Raw genomic sequence first — 17,482 nt, 5'->3', positions numbered from 1 at the left:
ATAGTACAGATAAAATAGATTAGATTTTGCTGCATAGTGTTATCGCTTATATTACTCCGATCCGGCACCACTACGAGTATGTATTAATTTACATTTGAAATGAAGGTTGTGTTCAAAACAAACGGAAGACTTCTGTCTCTGCCTAAGAGTTATGCTAATTTTCTAGGGGCCTGTTCGGCAGTCAGTAAATTACAGCAACGTAAATATGATAATATTTATATACTTTTTTGTGTGGAATTAATTCATTTTGGTTTTTGTTTCATGGAAGAACAAGGAAGAATTAAAATTGGAACTTCTCTACTGCGATCAAAAGAACATTCAGCAGAATATAAATTAACATGAGAAACTAGACTGTAAGGGAATCATGTTAAAGAGTAAAAGGTGCGTTTCACAATGATAAGACTGTCTATCAGTCATTTGATCAACTGAATGAACAGCCCACAAGCGAATGTTACTATGGAATGGTTGTACTCCAGTTAGGGTATTATACATATGTACTTCGTATGAGTATATATATGTATATAGGTATGCATGTGTACTTCCTGGTAAAGTACCAGGTAAAAGCGCTGATCATTAACTCTCTTCCATTTAGTCCCAAATGCTGACAGTGCCAAAAAAGATTTAATGAAAAAGAAACACAAATATCAATAAGCTGTTAAATATTGATAGACGTAAACCGGTTTCTTTGGAAGGCACTCGAATGCGGCCCGTGTGGGTCCCCAGCATTAGCAAACTTTCCTCTTAGTGCTTCGGCTTGTTGCATCTGATCAAAATACAAAAATATATCTACTACTCATTCGACTGGCCATGCCTAGATCGCTGCTCTTGTATGTTGTTTTTGGCTCTGAGTTTTGTTTGCGTGCTAATTCGTTCTCGAGCGTTGGCCTGGTTCAATGTTTGGCGTCTGGTCAGCGTCTGGATAGGTATAAAAGCCGGGCCCTGCGGCAATGATAGTTAAGTTTCTTGACTGACTCCGGACAAGCAAAGCATCATGAAGGTCTTCGTAGCTCTCGCCATTCTGGCCGTGGCATCGGCTGCCCCACAGTTCGGTGGTGCCGGCTCCAACGCCAACGCCAATGCCAACGCTGCGGCTGAAGGTCAGGGCGGACAGCGCGGACCTGGATTCGGAGGCCCTGGCGGACAAGCAGGATTCGGCGGACCTAACCACGGCGGACATCATGGTGGTCATGGTGGTCGTCCTGGTGCTCAAGGCGGATTTGGCGAAGCCGGAGGATTCGGTGGTCCTGGAGGTAACTTCGGAGGCGGTCCCGGAGGATTTGGTGGCCCAGGAGGCAACTTCGGAGGCCGTCCCGGAGGATTCGGTGGCCCAGGAGGCAACTTCGGAGGCGGCAATGCCGATGCCAGCGCCAGTGCCAACGCCAATGCCGAAGGAAATGGATTTGGAGGAGGCAATGCCAACGCCAACGCTAATGCCAATGCCAGTGCCAATACCCGCGGTGGCGGCAGCGCCAGTGCCAACGCTAATGCCGTGGCCAGCGCTGTGGGCAAGTAATCAAAGAAGACGATCCCAACTTTCTCAGTGATTTAGTTTTTTAATATTTATACAAAAATTAAAATATTTAAAAAAACTGAATAAGAACCGCCTTTAGAGTTATTTTCACACAAATCAGTGACTACTTTCAACCCATACAGTAAGATACATGTTTGAAAGGCATAAGTGGGAGTATCCCTAATATGCCATGTGCGGATCTCAAATAATACAATCCGATATAACTACAAAAACATCCATCGAGTACATATGTAGATAATCGGGCGGCGGCTAGCATCGAACAAACTTCATCCGGGATGACCATGCACGATTCGTAAAGGTCCCCCACATACAGTGTATACATATGCATTGACGTACCTTCATTATTGACCAGGTTAAAAAGCGGAGTCCCTATAACAGTGCCGATCGATATAACAGGATGGATCGGATTACTATATACATATATTATTAGCTTTCTTACTAATTCTTAAATTAGTTAGGTCTGGTCTCCTTATCTTGGTAATAATTTCGTTCTTCTCTTTTAAGGAAATGATTTTAAAATTTTGTTGTAGCTCTTAAAGTATTGGAAGGATCAGAAGGGTCTTAAGATCCGATTCTTAGAGCCTCGGTACACTTAAGGTTGTTTCTCTTATTACTAGACACTTGCGTTTCTTTACTTTTACTTTTACTTTTACTTTGAAAATAATTGGACTGCCGGACTACAACTCAATTGTAGATTAATACCTTAGTAAAGAGGATTTATTTTATCAGATCTAGCTCTAGTATTATCTCTTTCAGTGCAGAGCTAATCAATTTGTTGCGTTTTTCAACCGGTACAAATTTGAATTACTAATGTCCAAGCTGTCTAGATCGTAAATATGTATTTTTATTCCATTTCTCTTTTGGTGTTTTTTCTGTTTTCGGCAGATTTGATTATGACCGGGTCGCTCTGACGTAGGTACACTGAGAAAAATACAAGCTGAAGTTGTTTTGTTTTGTTTTGAGCTGTGTTGTCTTTTCTTTTTATATGATTATGCGTAAGTAGTGTTCCAGAATGGTAAAAGATGTTGAAATTTGAGGAGGTACTTGATAACATTTGATCACACAAGAATCTGGTTCCTCAGCTCTTATAGTCTTTGAGATAAGTGCATTAGACAGGACGGTGACTATTGTCCCCTCTAAAATTGTTACTTCATGATAACTTGTTTTACTCTCCATAAAGATGATTTCAGTTATACAAACAAACCAACTGTGTTATGTTTTAGCAGATGGGCAAATATTAATTAAGCAAATTAGATGATCAAATCAATTTCATAAATTAAGCGGCCCCAATAACAGGTTTCTTTCGGAGACTTGGCTACCGCAGAAATTATACAAATAAGAAAGTATACATATGTGGATTTACTGGATGGCTCCACCTCGGAAGCTAGCATATTTTTAGGAGATACTCGTATCTGCCACTTCTGCTGACGTAAAGGCTTGTTGGGTAAAGTAATTGGGGTAAAGTAATTTGGAGAATTTCTATTTCGTTTCCGAAAATAGGGCTTTTTATTCAAATATTTTCTCGATAATGATGACAACTTGACTTCGCTGATTATCCAGGTTTGTTTGAGGTCGATCCTTGAGCCCACCAACAAAATTAACCGCGGTGACCGCCGCCGCCACCACCCCGGGAAATAGCTTCAGCATTGGCATTGGCTATAGCAGAAGAAGGTCCACGTCCCGAGCTCGAAGCCTGAGCATTGGCATTAGCAATGGACGAGGCACCGCCACCACCGCCTGGTCCATAGCCGCCACCACCACCTGGTCCAAGGCCGCCACGACCACCTGGTCCAAAGCCGCCACCAGGTGCTGCCTGAACGGCGGCCAGGGCGAGGAGCAGGAAAGCGCACAGAGCAAAGAACTTCATTGTTGGAGCTTGCAATGATTTCTGAGAGATTCCCGGCCACTTTTATACAATTCCTGCATCCGTACAATTTAATCCAGACCCGTTTTTTTTATGAACTGGTCTTTAACGCTTATTGCTTGCTAATATAGATGGAGATGTTCGAATTCATTTATCACATTATTTAATTGCGAATATTATACGTAATATGGGAGAATTAATACAATACACAATCCATAGTGATATTGAAACGGCTGTGATGCTTTTAAGAACCCAAAAAAAAAAAAAAAAAACTAAAAATATTCTTTACAAAATTGTGTTGGTTGCGGCAAGTCAAGAGAAAGTGCGTCTGACTAGCGTACTCGTACATTGAAAACCTATTGGAAACATTTAAAAATATTTTGCTTTGATATGACCGGTTGGTCAGTGTATAGATAAAAGATAAATTATATTAAAAAATTGGTACCATTATTTCTTTGTGAGACAGAAAGTGTTTCCTTTCACCGCCTGGTCCATATCCGCCACCACCACCAGGTCCATAGCCGCCACCACCACCTGGTCCAAAGCCGCCTCGACCACCTGGTCCACCAGGTGCTGCCTGAACGGCGGCCAGGGCCGGCCTGGTGTGGAGAAATTGGAATTGGAATATCGGCCCATGTCATGGTCCCGGAAACCCGATGTTGGATGAGTTGGAACTGAGTTTTCATTGAAATTAAATCTTTTTTATATCGATCCAATCAATTCATTGCAAATCAGTTGGAATTCGGATGTCTTAGGTCCCTAATGGATATACTAAGGCTGGAATACTTTTGCATTGTAGATCCATTTGGTATATGAAACCTTTTACTTTGTTCTTTTCACAGGCGAAAAGAAACGAATCTTTGACTAATTGGGAATACATTTTTGATTATCAGAGTACCGTGGAAAAACATGTACAGATGTATATGTATATATTTATATATCATCTCTTTGTCTGTCCAAAGGCGGTAGGGTCTACTTATGTTGTTTCTTTCGATTTCAGTGGATCCAAAGGAGATTAAGGGTTGGTTTTGCAGAGATACATTTTGGGGCTATGTAAGGTTTGGTGATATCAAATCTGAAAAATATCTGGCCAGTCCGACACTTTCAAATTGGAATGGAAATGGCCCCACAGTCCTTCTGTCTTTATGGGCAGGTAAGGGATGATTTCCCGGAGCCAGGAAAGCACTACAAAAACACCACTCTGCTTATAATTATTAATCAAAATTTATTTGGCTTTTGTGAGTATATGTGTTCAGAACTATGGCTGGGGGGAAGTGGCAACAGCTTTTTTTGAGCGAAACCTTTCGCGGCACACTGGACAACGCATGACTGGATCAGGAATAATTTCACCCAAATAGTAAGACCTCTGTTCAACCAGAAATTCTATGCAAGTGTTACAGAACGTGTGCTTGCAGGGCAATGCAAAGGGATCCACTTTCGGACCATAGCAAATCGAGCAAAAGTCTTCAGCGCTGCCCGTCTTAGTTTCTTCCTCAGCTTCAGCTGGCTTGTCCTTCTTATTAGTCGCCATATTTTTTAGTAGATCACGGCTGAAATCAAACCTTTTTTCAAACAACATCCTTTTTATTTTGTCCGCTCATTTTCTTACCAAAACGAACGATTTACTTGCCAGTTCTGAGAATTTTCTCGAAGCTACGAAGTGTTGAATATAAAAAGTGTGTATATAAAAGTGTTGCTCAACGTCAAAATGAGGCGGGGTGTGGTGAATATCTGTTTTGACGCTTAAGAGTGCGTATTGTGTATGTATTTGGTGTCGTGTTTTGGTTTTGTTTGCCTTTTAGCGGAGAGGAGCAGAGGACCGGTGCGAAATATAGCACGGCACAATGGACAGACGCTTCGAGTTACATTTTCAGCTCTCACCGAAATGGTTGCAAATTAATTTTCAGCTCTCAACCTGACCGCCCATCGGAGACATTCCGTACAAAAGGAGTGCCCGCAGGTCAGTTTGAAAGGATTTTTCATCGCCTCCACACAAATTACACAATCTTCAACATCGTTGGCCGGCCCTGTCGGTTTTGGGGTCTTCTTAGCGGCTGGTCGGGTTTTTTTCTTTCTCGGCACTTCACGGCTGAAAACTAATTTAAAATTTAAAGTTTATTTTGTATTCCGCACAGATTTTGTTACCGGCTTCAACTTTTTTCTATTTTTAATAGTGACTGACTCGTTTCACAATTCTCCCGAAACTGTTACAGATAAAGTAGTGTTGAGGCGACTTCAAGTATCCATTTGCACTGCAGCATTTGATTTGTGTAACACAGTAACACAGCCACAAGCTGCCAGGCTTCAGCTGTTAGATCAACACAGTACAGAACTTCACAACACTGTTTATTTTCAACACTTCGATACTTGTCAGGAAAATTGTTGGAATCGGTAAGAAAATTAATTCACAAAAGTTTTACCTCCGATTTTATATCCTTATTTATTCCACCAGACTTCCGGCGAGGTGGTCAGCTCCAACCAGGAGGGGAGGTGACTCGATCATCTGAGGCGCGGCTCTGTTCCTCGTCCCGAGGAACCAATTTCAAGGGTGGCCAGGAAGCTGGAGCCACATTCGCCACAACCTCCATGTTTAATTTGGTCAAACTGGAAGGCTCGAAACACTGCGCCACGTCTTTTCCCAGTGTCCCTGATTCAAGAAGATCATCATCATCAATTGGTGTTTCCTGGTGCTAGGCCAGGAAAATGATCAATGCTTTGCAATCTGGCCATACCATACACGATCATCAGGTGCACAGGATGGTGGCGCGGCATCAATCGAATGGCGAAGAGGATGAAGAGCGATATGTTGGGCCTGCAGGACCCTCCACGACAAGCAACATCAGATGATGAAGCGCAAATGCGAGCAGTCTCAGTCCACCAACAGACTGCGATCTGGATTTTAGTCTCTTTCTGGTGGACGTCAGGAGCACAGTCTGAAGCCCCCAATGGAGGATCGGGCAGCGACTACCACACAATTTATTTGACTAGCCGATCTCCAGCAGAAGGTCTGCCTCAACAACCGGGACAACCGCCTCCGCTGCCTTACTAAAATCAGCAAGAAGACGCACTCAAAGCCCTAGTCCAGCAGGAGCCCTCCAGAAGGAGTAGCGGATGCAGTCCGACCACGAGAAGGTAAGCGACGAGGCTTTCCCAGTGGATGCCAAAGAGGACCTTAAGTCCTTCTGTCACCGTACAGGCACAGTCCAAATATCCAATTGGTATTCCAAAATCCAGATAAGAATATTCAAATACAAATAGTTACTTGAGTGCTAATGTAAATAACCTTTCCTCACACGTGTAGGAAGCGGAGAGCAGCGACAAGACAGCGACGGTTCAATAGAAGTACTGTCCTGCAAAACGGGAAGAAATATGTTCGCCGGAAAAGGAGATGCAAATGCCGCAGGGACTGCATCTCTACTGGCAATGCCGGCGGCGAAAGTGGCAACTGCCGCGGCTTATGCCGCGGGAATCTGATTAACGACCAACTTAACATCCATCTTGACCGATCTCGAAAGGAACTTCTTCCTATTGAACCCACTCGACGTGGCCGGTGAGTATGACCTGGCTGTCATTCAACACGTCTTGACGGATCATTTCTAAAACAGTTTCTTTAGCAGGCCACTCTTCATGTTCCGTTGGCCACTAGCTAAAAGTGGCTTGTTTTTCATTGGAAGAAGCATCAGCATGGACTGATGGACTGATGGTAGGAGTTTGGTCCGAATCCAAAGCGTTGACCACGTTCCAGGCCTAGGGACAGAAGACACTTGTAGATGTTGATGGTCTTCCTGGATCAGTCCTCGCTGGAAGAAGTACTGGCGCATCGTTCCGATCCAGCCAGATTGAACTTATTGAACATGGGGGGCTTCGCGTTTATGGCTCCGGCTCCTTCTACACCTACAACTACTATGTTTCACTCGGCAGATACCTAAAAGGCATAAAAGTGTGTGAAAGGATTGCAAATGTTTCGTTTCCTTTGTGCGTCTCCAAATTAGAATACCCGTGTGCCTGTGCCTTTGCCAGTGCCAGGGTATGAAAAAGGAGTATGCGCCTCAGGTTGGTATAAAAACTTGTCCCTTTTTCGTGAAAGATTCTCATGTGAATGCACTTTTAGGCGCACTTTCAACCACCCCAGGAGCAGGCTTTGCCACAGTCCCAGCCACAGCCACAGCAGCAGCCACAGCCGCACCACCCACAGCCGCAGGAGCAACAGCAGCAACATAATGGCAATGAACTTCATTGTTGGAGCTTGCAATGATTTCTTAGAGATTCCCGGCCACTTTTATACAATTCCTGCATCCGTACAATTTAATCCAGACCCGTTTTTTTATGAACTGGGCTTTAACGCTTATTGCTTGCTAATATAGATGGAGATGTTCAATTTCATTTATTACATTATTTAATTGTGAATATTATACGTAATATGGTAGAATTAATACAATACACAATCCATAGTGATATTGAAACGACTGTTACGCTTTTAAGAACCCAAAAAAAAAAAAAAACTAAAAATATTCATTACAAAATTGTAGAGCGGCAAATGAAGAGAAAGTGCGTCTGACTAGCGTACTCGTATATCGAAAACCTATTGGAATTCATTTCAAAATATTTTGCTTTGATATGACCGGTTGGTCAGTGTACAACGGCAAAAGATTAATTATATTAAAAAGTTGGTATCATTATTTTTTTGTGAGACAGAAAGTAATTCCTTTTCACGTCCAGCAGTAAAGTCGGGTATTCCATTGGTAGTCTCTTGGGATCTTGGGATTGTCTTAGAATATGTTATTATAAGGAATTAGACTCTTGACCAACTTTCCTTCAGATTTTTCTCCATTCAAAAGAATATAGTCTGCAATTTAAAATCCGATATCAGCAGCACGATTGCTGAAAAAAGATTTTGCTGGTGATACAAAAATGCAAAATTTCGCTATTATTTTGTTACTTTTGTTCGTTCTTCTTCTTGGAACTTTCCTAAGCGAATGGCCCCAATAATATCAAACAACAGGTGGTGATTTTAGCAGGTAATTCGTGTTTTCTTTAGCGAAATATTAATTATGCAAATTAGTTGAACAAATCAAAGCCAGAAATTTAACACAAAAAGTGGTTTGCTGACCGAATACCGTTCAGCAGGTTAAAGTTTCCTTCTCGTAAAGTTACCTAATCCCATCGGATCTATGTAGAGTCTATTGTTTTATCTGAAACACAGTCCAAGCCAAACAAATAGTCAAATTTTCTATCCGCAGAATATGTTTTATTCAAATGTTATCTCGATAATGCTTTGCCAGTGGAGGCCCGTCACGGGACGGGCCCACTTTTCGCCGTAGCTTCGTATCCATGCCTGTTCCTGGTCGATCTTTGTTGGTTCTCAGCAATTTAACCGCGACGATTACCGCCGGAACCGCCCTGGGAAGTGGCAGCAGCGTTGGCATTGGCCGTGGCAGAAGCTGGTCCATTTCCTGAGCTCAAAGCCTGAGCATTGGCATTGGCAGTGGCCGAGGCACTGCCTCCGGCGGCGCCACCAGCACCACCACCTGGTGCTCCACCTGGTCCTCCACGGCCGGGGGTAGCCTGCACGGCGACCAGAGCGAGGAGCAGGAAAGCGAACAGAGCAAAGAACTTCATGGTTGGAGCTTGCGATGCTCTCTGAGTGGAGCGCAGTCCCTTATATACTCGCACCAGCCAGCGTGTGCGAAAGGCTGGGCTATACTAGTTTTCTAGATATGTTGATTATATTTGTTTATTTAAAACTAATCAGTTCCAGGGCTATAATCTATGTGTGAGTGGTTCCGTTTAGCACATTTTTATACCCGATACTCAAAATGAGTATTGGGGTATATTAGATTTGTGGTAAAAGTGGATGTGTGTAACGTCCAGAAGGAATCGTTTCCGACCCTATAAAGTATATATATTCTTGATCAGCATCAATAGCCGAGTCGATTGAGCCCTGTCTGTCTGTCCGTCCGTCCGTCCGTCCGTCTGTCCGTCTGTCCGTCTGTCCGTCCCCTTCAGCGCCTAATGCTCAAAGACTATAAGAGCTAGAGCAACGATGTTTTGGATCCAGACTTCTGTGATATGTCACTGCTACAAAAATATTTCAAAACTTTGCCCCGCCCACTTCCGCCCCCACAAAGGTCGAAAATCTGTGGCATCCACAATTTCGACGATACGATAAAACTAAAAACGCAGAATCGTAGAAGATGACTATATCTTCTAGAGTGCAAAATCTGAACCAGATCGTATAATTATTACAGCCAGAATCACGAAAACAATTTCACTCTTTCTCGCTCTGTCTCACTCTAACACACAGGTTTCATGGTCGGTTTTGCCAATTGCAAAATATGAGTTCAAGGATCTCAGAACCTATAAAAGCCAGAGCAACCAAATTTGGTATCCACACTCCTGTGATATCGGACCTTGACCGTTTCCTGTCCAAATTTCGCCACACCCCCTTCCGCCCCCGCAAAGGACGAAAATCTGAGGCAACCACAAATCTCAGAGACTATTAAGGCTAGAGTAACCAAATTTGGTACACACACTCCTTTAAGATGTCACTATAAAACGTATATCTCAGAATTTCGCCCCACCCCCATCCGCCCCCACAAAGGACGAAAATCTGTTGCATCCACAATATTGCAGATTTGAGAAAACTAAAAACGCAGAATCATAGATAATGACCATATCTATTAGATTGCTGAATCTGGATCAGATCAGATCATTTTTAAAGCCAAAAGGAACAAATCAATTTGCAGTGGCTACGCAGCGCCCGACGTCACGCTCAGACTGATTTTCTGTCTCTCTCGCACGCACTCGATGTCGTGTCGTTTAATATTAGCGGCGCTGCCGGAGGAGAGCCATACTGACTAAGTATCGGGTATAACTGTAGAGTTGCGGTGTCCGCAGCAACTCACAACGTTCCCCCTCGTTTAGGCATATAAACGTGTGAAATGGTGTGCGGACTGGAAACTTGAAGTTCAGCCGGCTGAATAGATTCCATAGTAGTTCATTCGTTCTACTTTCTAAGATATATGTATGTACATACATATGGACATAAGTCCATATTCCAATAAGTCCATAAGTCCAATATTCTATTCAGTCAGCTGAACAGCTTGAGTGATATCAATCTGGCAAATAATTAATATAAAAGATGTGAAAGCGATTGTCATTTATATATTATCTATTTTACTTATAAAATTGTAGATTAAGATAAATCTCGCGTTTCAATTAAATTAGTTACAGTCAGAGCTGAAAGACCTTTAGGCTGAGGTTGATTATTTTATTTTAATATCGTTCCAGGGCATAGTTTTAGGCTTCCTTAAATTTCGGATTAAATAAAGTATGCATTGCGGCAACCTAATTTTACTTAAGAGTATGTCGTTGCTCTCAGATGTACTACATACAGAAATATATTCTTCAATTAAAAGTTTAAACAATTATATATGTATATATAATAACTAAATATTAATGCCTGTTCATTCGAATTGAATTCGAAACATGTGATTATACTACAAAAAGTAGTCACCTTCCAAATACTGCTTTTGAGTTTGTTTTTCGAAGCATGTGTTTCATTACATATGGCCTTATGGGAGTGAAAATTATGTTCCAAATTTCATCATTTCAAAATTTCAATTACATGGCTGAAAGGATTGCCCAAATCAAAATAAAATTCAAAAAAATAAGATTTATCAAAATGAAATCTAAACCATTTAATGAAAGACCATATATTTGTTTAGCAATTTGCAGTGATTTTTCCCAATTGTTTTTCAATATGTACCTATGAGGCTTGGTACCACATCTCTCCCTAATAGTGACTAATCGTCGGCTAGTGCACATTCCAATGCCCAGTCCCAGCTTAGTTGCCTGGCTATACCCAAAAAAAAAACCCGAATTGCCAAAACCTTCAATTCACATTCATTCAATACATGTGTGTATGCATGAGTATACTCGTATTCAACATGCAGTTTAACGCCTGCTCAAGTTCAAATGGAAATTAGCGCGTTGTGTTTATTTTATTGTCGAATACTTTCAAGTCTGAACGGGAGCAGCGCAGAGCCAGCCCATAGACCACAGCGAACGTGAGAGTCATTGCTAAATCCCCAAGAGCCCTACACAGTTTGATAATTCGCCGAATCGATGAATGAATAATCTGCAAAGCTATGGCCGCCGGACCAGACTCAGACCGATCGAATGGAACCGACCAGTTGGCATAGCTGGTCCACGTGTTCGCCCGTCCGTCCGGGTCCATGCCGGAACATAAAGCACAAAAATGTATGACGACTTTTGAGACGATTGCCGGTTTCCGAACGCAGGTGGGCAGCATTCAGCTGGTGGGTTGCCGTTTGCTGGCGGTGCCCGCACATTGTTTTGGGTTTCTTGGGTGCGCTGCCTCAACGATCTGCAAAATGATTCATATACCATAGATGGCGATCTAAGAGAGCCAAGCGTATAAGAGAAACAGATCTGAGCTGTTCTCAGCAAACACCTTTCTTCACAATTGTTGACAACCCAAATTAAAAATAGAAAATCGGAAATATAGGGATTTACACCACGTAGGTAAATGCCGCACCTCTTTTTGTGTACTAGCCTCAAATCCATGCCATCTACTCTCAGTGTAGTGCATCGATGCCCAAACAGATTTCGTTGATTCAATATTATGTCATACGGCGATATAAGGCTGAAGCAGACTGGTGGATCAACAATGTGTAAAACACAGACTAAATTTTTTCTTTGTTCAATATCCAACGCAAACACGAATGGAATATTGCTATTCATGTTTTATTTATAATTTATAAAATCGTTTATCTTCAGCATTTCTCTCTTTCCCCACTTGGCGGACCGTACGCATTTTTGCACAATATTTTGTATCTGTATTCGCATTCCACGACGCGGATTCATTCGTATCTGTATTATGTATCATTTAATTTCATGCCGATTCGTTTAGTTTTTTGGTTTATCACACTGTGCTTCGGTCAGCTGAATGATATTTAAATATTTTAATATTTAACTCGTTTAGAATATGAAAACTGTCTAAGAGCAACCGGGTATCAATCGCTCATTCTTCTCCTCCCCGTTATGGCTAGCTGGCCTTGACAAGGCCACATTTTTGGTTGTAGAGCTTCAAGACCGATTCGTCCGCACCACCGAAGAGTACCCGTAGAGCACCTCCACGCCGTCGGAGTTGAAGATGCGCTCGACGCGCGGGGCACGCGTCTGAATGGCACGCGGCTCGGGAGTCGAGGCTACATCATTGGTGCTCGGACCGTGTGTGGTCGGGATAGTAGTCCAGATGGTGTTCCGGATTGTGGTCGTGGTCTCTGGCGATGTTTGTCTCTGAGTTGTGGTCGGGAGGCTTGTGGTGGTCTCCACGACATTTTTGGCAGTAGTCTCTGGCTGAGAACCTAAAACTACTGCTTGTCTGGTGGTTAGGAGTACAGGTGCAGGGCTTGTGGTAGTTCCAGGCGCATTCGTAGTGGTTTCGATAATCTCGGTGATGGTTTCGATAGTCCCGGTGGTGGATTCGATAGTCTCGGTAGTAGTTGTAGGAGCATTCGTAGGGGTTTTGATTGTTTCGGTGGTAGTTCTAGGAGCATTCGTAGTGGTTGGGATTGTTTCGGTAGTAGTTCTAGGAGCATTCGTCGTTGTCTCGATAGTCTCGGTGATAGTTCTAGGAGCATTCGTCGTTGTCTCGATAGTCTCGGGGGTAGTTCTAGGAGCATTCGTCGTTGTCTCGATAGTCTCGGTGGTAATTATAGGAGCAGTCGTAGTGGTTTCGATAGTCTCGGTGGTGGTTTCGACCGGGGGCTGGGTGAATGTAGAATGCGGCGTGGAACTCAGTTCTGTTGTCGAGCAGGGAAGATAAATAAGTTACTTTAGTCGTTTAAACCTAAGAGATATTCTCGTTGGGAACACATCACTTACCTGTTGTCTCCTGCGTAGTAGCCCCAGTGGTGGATTCCTTGGCTTCTTGTTCCGGAACCAGTGTGGTTTGCTCGATTGCGACTGCTTCGGTGTTGGCCAGCCAAAAGAGACCGGCCTCGGTTCGGGATTCTTCCATTTCTGGAAGCATTCTGGGCGTCGCCACCAGCTGGCCTTCAGCTTCAATCAGTTGTAGGAGTGGCGGCATTGTAGCTCCCCTGTTCTCGAAACTATCTTCTTCGCTATTGAGGGCCACGCTTTCGTCCACCAAATTTGCGGTTCCAATGGCTGGTGGCCTGCTTTGGAAGAAGCTACTGGTGTACTTGCCCTTGGGCGGTTCTGTGGTAGCATTGAACCTCGTCCCTAGTGTGGTGCCATTAATCTGTATATTGGTTTCCGTGCTCCTGGGCTTTTCTGTTGTCCCGTTAATTTCGGTGGTCTGCGTCTCGCGCAGCTCTGGCTGGGCGGTCTGGGCTCGCTCTAACTCTAGTTGCAGGACAACGGAATCGGGCAATGGTTCCTCCGTAGTGCCGAACGGACTGTCGGTGCCCTGCGAGAATATCTCTCCCCGCGAATCGGTGGTTAGGATGAGTTCCGTGTCAATATCCATCGTAAAGGTTCCAGACTCAATGGGTGACAGCGAGGAGGACTCCTCCTCTTCTTTGGGCGGAGGAGCGGATGGAGTTGCTTTTCCATCAGATTTGGACTCTTTTGCTGGGGCTGCCTGCGCGGCCGCTATCAGCAGCAGTATGGCAACGAGCGGCATGCGCGACATTTTCGACTCGATCGATTTACTGAATGTCCGGAATGCGAGGCGACTGTTGGCTGGCAATGAATCGCGTCTATGAACTCGTCGAACCGTTCACTTGGGGCCCCGTTGGCCTTTGTCGCTTGGCCAAAACTTGCTCCTGTCTCGAAAAGCTCTCTCTCTGTCTCTTTGTCTCTTTGTCTCTCTGTATATCTCTAGCTCGGAACTGGTTCACCTGGGGCCACTGGCTTCCGCTCCACACGACTAGTGTTGTGACTAGTGTTGTTTGCGGCGAGGAACTAAACCGCTTGCAGCTTCGGCCGCAGCTTATAAGGCGGCGAGCGAAAGCACCCATTTGAAAACTGTTCCCGGCACGGAGCGGCCCTGTCTTCGCTCTGGGTATTTGGTTTCTCAGCTGCGTTCGCAACTGTTTTTCATCCGCGGCGGCGGCTGTTTTGACGCGGCCCGAACTTGACGTGGAGTGCTGGTGAGTGAGGTAAGGCTCGGCGCACTTGGCCCAGAAACATCTTTTAAATGCCACTTCCCCCTCTCCAGTGCAATTTCACTTTCAACGCGATCACCTGTGCTCTGTGCTCACCTCTGATCCGCGTATTGATCGGTGTCGGCGACAGTGCCGTTTCTGTATTTCGCGGAGCGCCAAACCGGCTTTCTGGTATGCCAATTAATTCGTTACACCTCGGCGTCCTCTCATAATTCGCGGTTATCCAACGATTTTTGATCACACTCCATGAGAGTGTCTCAGAACCCACAAGAAGTTCTCTTTGAAAGACAATTCTGATTGCCGACGTTGTCTTGCCTTGCAAGAGCCCCTGACTGTGGGTTGAACGATCGATTTGGAATGGGTCTAGCGATAACTGAATGGAGGCAATAATGAGTTATGCATGGGAAAATGATTTCTTCCTTCTCGCTACAATAATAATTCGATCGGACGATGATACGGAGTTTTCAGTTCTCTCGTTTTTGTTACAGAATTGTGGAGTTCGAGATTTGTGGGAGCCGAAAATAATACACTTGTTTCAGTATAGTCTAAGCAGAAAATCCGCTCTGAGTACCGGCAAGAAATATTACTTGAACCAAAACTTGAACTTTTCACTCAAAACTATTTCATATAATAGAGAGATAATTGCCGATCGATCACAACAATATCGGCTGAATATTCTCGATTGTCTTGACATTTTTCGATGAATTAAAGTAAGGTTTTTATTGATATGCGATATTTATTTATGTATAAATCAGTCAGCAAGATTACTCTATCTAATTTTGTCTATTTCCTGTAACATTTCATTGAGAGATGTAATGTGTTGCCTTAAGTTTATGTTATCTTTCCGCTGCTGGTCTGAGAACTATTAACTGAATGACTCTCCTCGGAAACTTTGACCTCGCAAATTGATTTTCGTGACAGTTTTCGGCCACAAGCCATTCCCCGTCACATTACCAGGAAGAACTTTCATAATTACCTCTTATCGAACTAGAGAACCGACCGCAAAGCCTCATCCCGCGCCAAACTTGAGGAACAACAGAAATATTGTTGAACAAGCCGTAAAGATAGTTTTTTGTCTACTCGACAGAATCGACTAGAGGACATGGCAACATGGAACCAACAAAACGATAACGATGCGTACAGCCACGAGACGCAATAACAGTGAACTCTGAACTGGGAAGTGGGAAATTCGAAGCTATTGGGATACATTGGGGCTGCGTGGTTTGCCGAGGTCAGCGGAAAGTATTTGGCTGGGAAATCCTTAAACGACCCGAACCAGAGTCGTAGGCGTGGCCAATGCAATATGATTTATTTAATGAATGGTCTTTGCCCGACTTTGGCGATTGTCAGGGCACCCTCGAGGGTGTGTGGGATACCCAGAGAACACCTTTAAGTAAACTTCAATAACATCATTAAGACAAGAGAAAGTCTCGAGGACGGAAAGGCTCACGGGCATGGAGGGGAAGTGGCGACGGCACCCACTCGGACTGAGCTTCTGCCGTCAGGGCCGGATACAAAGGGCAAAGGACACAAAGGGCAGGCGGCCAACATAAATACGACTCGTAAAATGTTCTCGAGAGCCAGAGAGAAATTTTGGCAAGCAAATTAGTTTGCCCAACTGATGATGGAGGAGACTGACTGTCTCTGTTCCGGCCAGGAAACATTCAGCACTCTGTTGGAATATTTATGCAGATCATCTCAGCGGATGAAGGATGTGATGAGTCCAGAGTTGAGTAGCCCCAGCGCCCCAGTCACTGGGAGGGAGCACGGAAATATCATGAAATTATTATTGTTAAAGTGAAATCAATGCTGGCAGCATTTTCAATTTACCAACGAGAAATATAATTTAAATGCAGAGTGAAATGAGCCTCCTTCCTGATCAGAACAGGGGGAAGCTGTGGGCTCGAGCCCTAATGCCTTGGAAACCATTAGGGAAACATTTCGAATGCAAATTCTGTTTCCAGCAGATGTATGTAATTTCCAGTATCCAGCTGCCTCGGACTTTGAAGTGGCGCCAGTGGCAATTTGTCCTGGGGGCGTGGCACTTTATTGCCTAACGATTAGGCGCGCTCCATTGGCTCTTGATGCTAATGTTTATTTCTAAATTACTTTGAATGGAAATGGAAACGAAAATCAATCAACGAGGTGATGGGGGAATCAGTTCTTTCCCCTAAGAGCCACGAATTTATGCAACTCCTACGTGCATGCTTTCTGAAATTAAAAATTGTTTAACTTCGTAGTCCACGGGCTCTCAAGAACTTGTTAACTTGCCCGATGGCGGCTCCAGTAGTCCTCGAATGACTTTCAATGGCTCTTCAGATCTCACAAACCAAGGAACTTGAAACTCTGCAACTCTGTTTATTTTATAATTTCAGATGCGGCCAAGAGCTGATGCTGCCATTGTGCGAAAATGAAACAATAGAAGTCGGCAACTCGAAGTGGATGAAACGAGACGAGCATTGTAATTGTATTAAAAAATAATTACTTTATAAATGGGAAATTGCGGAAAAATATTGCATTGTCTTTGGCCTTTGCTGGGGATTCAATTATCGAACCATAGCGCACAACTATAGAGGATTGTACAGTCAGTATACAGTATATATATGTATGCTTATTAATCCTTGCTTAAAAGGCTTCACTCTACTGTCGGCCATTGTAATGCCTGCTGTATATTTATTTAAGCTGGCTTAAAGCCGTTGAATCGGCTTTTTTCATTTGATTCTCCTAGGTGGGTAGATTTCCCTCACATGGGGCGGACTATACAGCTCAAGCTTTGGAGCTGCAACTCATTTTTAATCTGTATATCCCATTTGAATTCCATTAAAAGAGGCTCCCCTTAAAGGAAAGTTGGCGGTAGCCCGCTGAGCAAAAGTTTCTATTCGCAACAACAAGAATAAGTTGATTTAATAAATTATGATGTGTGTGTGT

At 43.7% G+C, this 17,482-nt stretch overlaps 4 protein-coding genes and 2 long non-coding RNA genes across 8 annotated transcripts; 2 read left to right on the top strand and 4 right to left on the bottom strand.

Moving 5' to 3' along the window:
• Window positions 1–991: 991 nt before the first annotated feature.
• On the top strand, window positions 992–2,298 carry LOC6596640 (WW domain-containing protein C660.06). Its single transcript, XM_002021612.2, has 2 exons — window positions 992–1,370; window positions 2,288–2,298. Exons 1-2 carry the CDS (start codon window positions 992–994, stop codon window positions 2,296–2,298), a joined length of 390 nt encoding a protein of 129 aa, XP_002021648.2.
• Window positions 2,299–3,038: 740 nt separating this feature from the next.
• On the bottom strand, window positions 3,039–3,398 carry LOC6596639 (glycine-rich protein DOT1). The gene has a single exon (XM_002021611.2). The coding sequence runs from the start codon at window positions 3,396–3,398 to the stop codon at window positions 3,129–3,131; it is 270 nt and encodes an 89-aa protein (XP_002021647.1). The 3' UTR covers window positions 3,039–3,128.
• A 1,202-nt stretch (window positions 3,399–4,600) lies between these two features.
• LOC113565537 lies at window positions 4,601–5,485 on the bottom strand. The gene is made up of 2 exons (XR_003408657.1): window positions 5,005–5,485; window positions 4,601–4,945 (listed from the first exon to the last, which is right to left on the bottom strand). It is a non-coding gene; the product is annotated as an uncharacterized LOC113565537 (long non-coding RNA).
• Window positions 5,486–5,705: 220 nt separating this feature from the next.
• On the top strand, window positions 5,706–7,759 carry LOC113565501. 3 transcript variants are annotated; one of them, XR_003408627.1, is made up of 5 exons: window positions 5,706–5,786; window positions 5,848–6,527; window positions 6,697–6,945; window positions 7,013–7,448; window positions 7,507–7,759. It is a non-coding gene; the product is annotated as an uncharacterized LOC113565501 (long non-coding RNA). The 3 variants fall into 3 exon arrangements; XR_003408625.1 differs by having other exon boundaries at window positions 7,010–7,448; XR_003408626.1 differs by having other exon boundaries at window positions 7,001–7,448.
• An 874-nt stretch (window positions 7,760–8,633) lies between these two features.
• Window positions 8,634–9,014, bottom strand: LOC6596637 (circumsporozoite protein). Its single transcript, XM_002021609.2, has one exon. It carries the CDS (start codon window positions 9,012–9,014, stop codon window positions 8,766–8,768), a length of 249 nt encoding a protein of 82 aa, XP_002021645.1. The 3' UTR covers window positions 8,634–8,765.
• Window positions 9,015–12,148: 3,134 nt separating this feature from the next.
• Window positions 12,149–14,329, bottom strand: LOC6596636 (mucin-2). The gene is made up of 2 exons (XM_002021608.2): window positions 13,308–14,329; window positions 12,149–13,225 (listed from the first exon to the last, which is right to left on the bottom strand). Exons 1-2 carry the CDS (start codon window positions 14,077–14,079, stop codon window positions 12,507–12,509), a joined length of 1,491 nt encoding a protein of 496 aa, XP_002021644.1. The 5' UTR covers window positions 14,080–14,329; the 3' UTR covers window positions 12,149–12,506.
• Between the last annotated feature and the right edge of the window lie 3,153 nt (window positions 14,330–17,482).

This window comes from Drosophila persimilis, unplaced genomic scaffold (assembly GCF_003286085.1).
Source record: "Drosophila persimilis strain 14011-0111.01,24,50 unplaced genomic scaffold, DperRS2 tig00000124-arrow-pilon, whole genome shotgun sequence".
Taxonomy (NCBI): Eukaryota; Metazoa; Arthropoda; class Insecta; order Diptera; family Drosophilidae; genus Drosophila; species Drosophila persimilis.
Note: the sequence above shows the minus strand (reverse complement) of the source record. Positions and strands in the feature narration are given on the sequence as shown.